At 34.2% G+C, this 6,720-nt stretch overlaps 1 protein-coding gene across 5 annotated transcripts in view; it reads left to right on the top strand.

Annotated features, from left to right (window-relative positions):
• The first annotated feature begins 815 nt into the window (after window positions 1-815).
• LOC139902936 (lon protease homolog 1, mitochondrial-like) overlaps window positions 816-6,720 on the top strand; it is a 6,384-nt gene continuing 479 nt past the window's right edge. Inside the window, exons 1-10 of one of the 5 annotated variants that reach the window (XM_071885651.1) lie at window positions 816-918; window positions 1,223-1,416; window positions 1,495-1,554; window positions 2,080-2,213; window positions 2,873-3,026; window positions 3,484-3,637; window positions 3,818-4,019; window positions 4,202-4,375; window positions 4,482-4,568; window positions 4,721-6,720. The exon at window positions 4,721-6,720 is cut by the window's right edge and continues 479 nt beyond it. In XM_071885651.1, the coding sequence (XP_071741752.1) occupies window positions 3,945-4,019; window positions 4,202-4,375; window positions 4,482-4,568; window positions 4,721-4,741 (357 nt within the window). In that variant the 5' untranslated portion in view covers window positions 816-918; window positions 1,223-1,416; window positions 1,495-1,554; ... (2 more) ...; window positions 3,484-3,637; window positions 3,818-3,944 and the 3' untranslated portion in view covers window positions 4,742-6,720. Of the gene's footprint in view, window positions 919-1,222; window positions 1,417-1,494; window positions 1,555-2,079; window positions 2,214-2,740; window positions 2,789-2,855; window positions 3,027-3,483; window positions 3,638-3,817; window positions 4,020-4,201 lie in introns of all 5 variants that reach the window. The other 4 variants (XM_071885652.1, XM_071885650.1, XM_071885653.1 and 1 more) reach the window with 4 other exon arrangements.

Consider the following 6,720-nt stretch of genomic DNA (forward strand, 5'->3'; position numbering starts at 1 on the left):
GCCGGACTGCCACCCCAAAATATGACGTTTGGCGAGTTCAAAAAAAAAAAAAAAAAAACAAACAAACAGAAAAATGAAGAAATCGCAAAACGACAAATTTTGCAAACCTTCAGATCTGTTTTTCAATGTTGCTGAATTGTTTGTTTGTAGTAATTTTTGCCGGAAAAGTAGAGAAAACCCTACGGATCTGCGGCGGTGAAAATGGTGGTGGCAAAAGGGCGGTTCGGCGGTGGATTAAGTGAAGTAGGAAAGAAATGGTCGAAGGGTGGTTTTGCGGTGCTTGTGTGGTGGTTGTGCTGTGGTTGCGGCGGTCGGAAGGATGTGTGGTGGTGGTGGCTAGCGGAAATAGGGAGAGAAGGGTGGTTTTTTAGGTTTAAGGCTTTTGTGGGGAGAGGAATGAGATGGTAAGACCACGGTTCCATTACATGTCATTACCCGTAATGAACCATAGGCACGAATTAATTATCCGCGTTAGTTACCTGCATTCATGTGAGTATTTAATGGAAGTGTTTAGGTTAGTTATAGGAATTGTGGGTGCAGTGGCTTTTTATTGTTGGACCTTTATTGCTTGTTGTATATTAATAGGAGTATTGTTTTAGTCATGCTAGAGACTGTTTAATTATGAGTTAGTTATAGGATATTGGTGTTGATGTGGCGCTGATGTGGAAGATTAAGAGGATGAATAGTTTAGTTACCATAGAGAAGTTGCCTAAGGGAATGGTTAATGTGTGATTTATGTTTTATTTTTTTCTATTAAAGTAATCAGGTCATTTAATTAGATTGTAATTGTAATTATGCTTATAGGTAAGGTATAGGTATAACCTAGGTACAGTGGTCCAAACATGTGAGATGGTACTTCTTCCAGCTCATGTCGTTTTGGGTTTTCACGGTTTCACCCACTGAATTGTGAGTGAAAAGGTGGGCTCCATTTTGCTTGTAACAAAATTTGACCGTTTTAACTACAAGGGGTGTTTTTATCGTTTACTCAGACTTCACAGATGTGGATTCCCACTGCACCTAATCCATAGCCTCGAGCTTCTTTTCTTTATTAGAGTTTTTTTTTTTTTTTTTTTTCCTTCTCTAAGATCCAAAATCACCAAACATCTGGAATCATCAAATTACAAATTACTAAAGAACTGCTACTTTCTACATTTAAATTACGGAGTACAAATTACGCCTAGTTTTTGAAATAACCATGGCTGCATCAACTCTGCTTTTCCAGGTGGCTTCGCATCTATTATCTGAAAAGGAGAAGAACGAAATGGCTCAGCTTGTGAAGACTATGGTGTCCTATGGCATAACATACAAGAACAAAAAAAATTGACCCTTTACCTGGTAAACTGCAAAATTAACTCACAAATGGACGTTCCAGTACTCACATTTGATCCCCCGATTGCGGACTTCATAAAATTTGAGGTTGGGATTGTTCAAATTTGCATCCTAATATTTCATTTATGATTTTTATGATGTCTAATATACAATTTCTTTCTGCAGGGCTACATTTGTAATTATTTTACTCCTGCCATAGCTGTGAAGCAGGTTCTATGTCACAAGGTAAGCATAATGTTCCTTCAGGTCTTCTTAGGTATTATTATTATTGTGTAATAAGATATAACATATTATATTATTATTATTATAAAAATAATACTCCCTCCGTCCCAAAATAATTGTCCTGTTTTGACTTTTTGAGTCTTTTATCATCAACTTTGACCTTAGATATCTTTCTTTTTCTTTTTGTTACATAATATTGAATGAAATTTATACCAAATGAAAATACATTCGAAAATAAATCTAGTCATATAAATTCCATCAAATATTCTATAGCAAAAACCAACAAATATTTAAAGTCAAAACTTAATATATTGACTTTGAAAAGTCCAACAGGACAATTATTATTTTGGGACGGAGGGAGTAATAGTTTATTATATGTTGCGTTGTATACACACTTAGTTATTTCAAAAGCATGTTGTGCATTTTGAGTACTAAGCGTATTCTCATCCATACATACATTGATACTAACAGAGTAATGATTCAAGTCAGCACAAGATTTATGATCACGTAACAACATTCTCATTGTAGGTCGAAAAGCAAAGGATACTACAAAGTAGCATTAATAGAACAAAGTCCGTGTGGGAGTTTGCTTTCGGGTCAGATTTATTTACAGAAGTGTTATATCCGTTATACTTATTACCCAAATGGAGTTCCTGGATCAGGTAATTATTTTTGTTCCATCTATGATTAGAACTCACTCTGTATTTGTTTTATTCGATATCATTCTCGAAATAGGTTATGTGTTTAGCTAAAAAAGTTTATGTATCAGGTAGTTAATCTCGCCATAGTTCTTACCGGAGACTCTGTTCTCGACCAAATTTAGAAGGGTTCAATTGTGTAAATAAATATATTGCATAAGTTGGGTATGGTAAAAATAATAAACTTAACTTTTCACATTTTTGGCTTGTAGTAAGGAACAAATGAGAGGGTGTTTATCTGTATTTACAAAAGTTTAGAGTTTATTTTTGTGATTTCCACTATAAGTTACTGTTAACTGAAGCATGAGATAGCATTTATATTGTTGATTAAATTATATAACTGAAACAACATTGCTATTGATAGATTTAACATTCTTTCCGGTGACAACTTAATTCATTTTGTTGTTATTATTAAAGTTACTTAAAAACTACTAGATAATATGTAAAATGTTTCTCACACTAATTAATTTTAATTAATTCGTATTTGATAGGAGTTTTTCTAAGGGCAAATCACAGTATAACATTATAACATAACAGTGGTAATGCTATCTTACTACCAAACCACACCCTATAGAACGTGCACAACCAACATTATATCATTTACAGCTTGCTATCATTTACAGCTGACAGCAGCACATAAACTGTCAAAAAGAAAAAAAGAGTAACAACCAACGCAACCAGTTTACCAACTGCCTTAACATACTAAGCTAGGACAAATGAAGCAGCCCTGCACACTACCAAACTTTTGTGCATCTTACTCTGTATAACTGCAGTCAGGTACTTATATCCTGAATTTTGTATGTCATATATGTATCTTATGTAAGTTGGTATTAGAATGTAAATATATGTATCCTTTGTACCTTGTTACTTGATCCTAGAATGTAAATACTATGAGTATTCTACCTCACCATTGAGCCAAACATAGGAACAACCAAGCGAACAGAAATAAACGAATAAAAAGCAGCAACGCACGCCACCGGACCTATTTCTAGTTAGTATATAAGATTAAAGTTACATAATAGTATTCATTTATTTTCAAGGTCAATTAAAGTCAACTGCAAAGTTAAAGGGGCATTTGTGAAATTGTACATAGTTCAGGGATCTGTATTGTAAATATGGTGTAATTAGTTGTTAATAGTTTATTAGGCCGTTAACTTAGTTAATTAGTAGTAGTAGTACTGAGTATATAACTTTAGGTCTTCTGTGTGTTTACAACAAGCCAATTTTACATCAGGTTCACACAATGGGAGAATGCTTCGTAAGGCTCTAGTTATACAAAACCTAGTTTGTTACAAAGACGTTTTTTATGGTCGGATTCTAGTGATGGTTCCGGGTCGGAGTGTGTTTCCGTTGTTGAATAAACTGAATCGAAATCTGCAGCGACAATGGTTCGTACAGATTTTCTTAAGCTTTTACTATTTTTCACTTTACTCGGTGTTGATTTGATACAATTTTAGGAGACTTTGGTATACTTTTAAAGTTAAAGTTTCAACCCGTTTGACCTATTTTATAATATGCCAGGATTTGCGATTAAGCACTAGTTAACACTCTTAATTTTGTTGTATCAGGGACATCGTAGAACATACATCGGTGCACTTCTTGGGAAGTTGATCCATTGTTTAAAATTGTAGGTACCTTTAATCCACTTGTTAGTTGGGGTCGGGAAAAAATCAAGGTGATCCTGCCATTGCTCTTATGGAGCTCCTCGATCCAGAGAAAAACGGTTCTTTCATGGATCATTATCTGAGTATTCTGATCAATCTTTATAAGGTTAGAAGAGAATGTTCCATTTTTCCTTGATCTTAAGGGTGAACATATTAAAAACATCCTGAATAAATATAGTTATATGAATTTGGGGTTCAATAAGGTTGTAATATAAAAAAAAAGTGCAATATGATTTGGTTTCTTGTGTTGTTTTTTTAGCAAGTACTCAAATCTTTTTGAACTTTTAGATGCAGGTGCTCTTAATTTGCACAACAAATGTACTGGGAACAATACCAAATCCACTTAGAGCCCGAATCGAGATCATACACATCTATGGATATAATCTTGACGAGAATGTATGTATTGCCAGAGATTATTTGGAGAAAAGGGCACGAGTTGTGTCTGGTATAAAAGTTGATCAGGTTTATCTTGTCTTTAACATAAGAAATAAGAAATATTACATTCAATATTATTCTCTCTTCATTATATACTTGTATAAGTTTTATGGAAAGCTAGTCTTTTTGACAGAGGGAGCCATTCGTTCTTTGGCCGAAAACTATTGCAGAAAAGCAGGTACGGAATCTCCAACACCACTTAGATCGGATATACAGAAAGGTTGGTTTTACCAACATCATACTTTTTCTAATTTCTGTTATCATAAAGACACCCTGAATCAGAACCTAAAGCGACCCGATAATAACTAAATGTGTCAGGATTCTTCATTACTCATTAGTGGTGTTTGTGATTGTTTTGAAATTTCCTTGTAGATCGCGTTACAACTAGTCTGACAAGGGCTTGAACAGAAGGAGCTGAAATTGTATGAACAAATGTTTGTGGTGATCAGCCTTCCGAGATACACCAGGTTAAACAACTATTAATGAAACTTCTGGTTTATACAAATTCTTTCTATTAGTCTAATTAATATTCCACTCTTGTTTTTTTTCCTTCTCGAATTAGTTGACATAAATTTAATTCTCTATCATCAAACATAGTCCATTCATTTTGTAGAAAGATTTTACTTTCAACTTACTAACAATAACATATCTTACTAACAATAACATACAACATTAAGACTAAAATAAAAACCAAAATTAGTTGCAAGATATTAGATTTATATTATATGGGGTATAACTTTTAGTTACAAAATAATAATTTAGGATGCCCTTTGGGAAAGAGACGGGTTCTTTGAAATTATTCGGAATCTAGTGGAAATTAAAATAACAAGATGATGTGACAGAATCAAACATGGAATTTACTGGGCTTTTACTAGACCTAGGAAATTGGATGATGGTCTCTTTAATTGTTATTTAATCATAGTTATAAGCAAAGTTGGTTACTTTTGTTGTTCAAGTGATAAAACATCTCTTTGAATATATATATGTTATGTCTTAATTCACTGTTTCGTGCACCTGAAAAAGTTGTTGTAGATGAAAAAAAAAAAAATCTGTAGACTTTGTTGGACAACCAATTTTTCTTGCCCAGCGTATGTATGACCCTACACCAGTAGGAGTTGCTATGATTCTCGCTTGGAACAAATACGATGGGTCCACGCAGTATGTAGAGGCGCAACTCATTGAAAAAGGTTAAGGGCCCGGAGAACTTCTATTGACGGGCCAGTTAAGTAACATTGCGAGGGAAAGTGCGCATGTCGCTCGCACAGTCGCAAGTGGATTGTTGGATGCAAAGGACCATGATAATAATTACTTCTCCTGCTCGAAGATTCACCTGCATATGCATGATGGTTCATCGCCTAAGGATCGACCGAGCTAGGGTTGCACTATCGTGACTTCTCTCCTTTCACGCGCCATGAAGAAGCCTGTCAAGAAGGACTTGGCTATGACTGGAGAAATTTCCCTCACATGGCTTATCCTTTTGATTGGTGGTGTACGTGTTCTTGGCTAATCTTTTTAATTGGTTTTTTCAATTATTGTTTACTACTGTATTTATTTAAAATAAAATCACATATTATTTTTTTAAAATGCTTCTTGTTTTGCCAACTTGACCATCCTATCATACTATTGTGTATCACTTACTAAGTTTCAATCTTGTTGGTGTTCAAAATATAAGTAAAGGAGAAGACAATGACTGCAAGACGAAGTGACGTGAAAATATTAAATTTTTCCTCTTGCTAATAAAAGAGATTTTGATCAGCTTCCGCCAAATCTGAAAGAAGGGCTTAATATACACTCCGTACAAGTGTATGAAGTTTTCAAATTGGTTTTGGAATCTGTGCGAGTCATTTTGATACCGAATTCTAATTTTGAGAAATAACCTTCGTGGTAAAACCAACATGTTAAAAAATGTTGGAGGTTAAAAAATTTTAGCACCAACACCACCAAAACCTGTTGGTTCTACCACTAAAGTTGTTTCTCAAAATTAGAATTTGGTATCAAAATGATTCACGCAGATTCAAAAGCCAATTTGAAAACTTATTCATACACTTGTACGAAGAGCACATCAAGCTCTTCCTCCAGATTAGGCGGAAGCTGGTCAAAATCTCTTTTGTTAACAAGAGGAAAAATTAATGTTTTCATGCCCACTTCGTCTTGCAGCCATTGTCTTCTCCTTGACCTATATTTTGAACACCAACGAGATTGAAGCTTATTAAGTGATACACAATAGTATAATAAGATAGTCAAGTTGGCAAAACAGGAAGCATTTTATAAAAATAATATGTGATTTTATTTTAAATAAATACAGTAATAAACAGTAATTGAAAAAAATCGATTAAAAGGATGAGCCAAGAAAACACACACCACCAATCAAA

This window comes from Rutidosis leptorrhynchoides, chromosome 3, assembly GCF_046630445.1.
Source record: "Rutidosis leptorrhynchoides isolate AG116_Rl617_1_P2 chromosome 3, CSIRO_AGI_Rlap_v1, whole genome shotgun sequence".
NCBI lineage: Eukaryota > Viridiplantae > Streptophyta > Magnoliopsida > Asterales > Asteraceae > Rutidosis > Rutidosis leptorrhynchoides.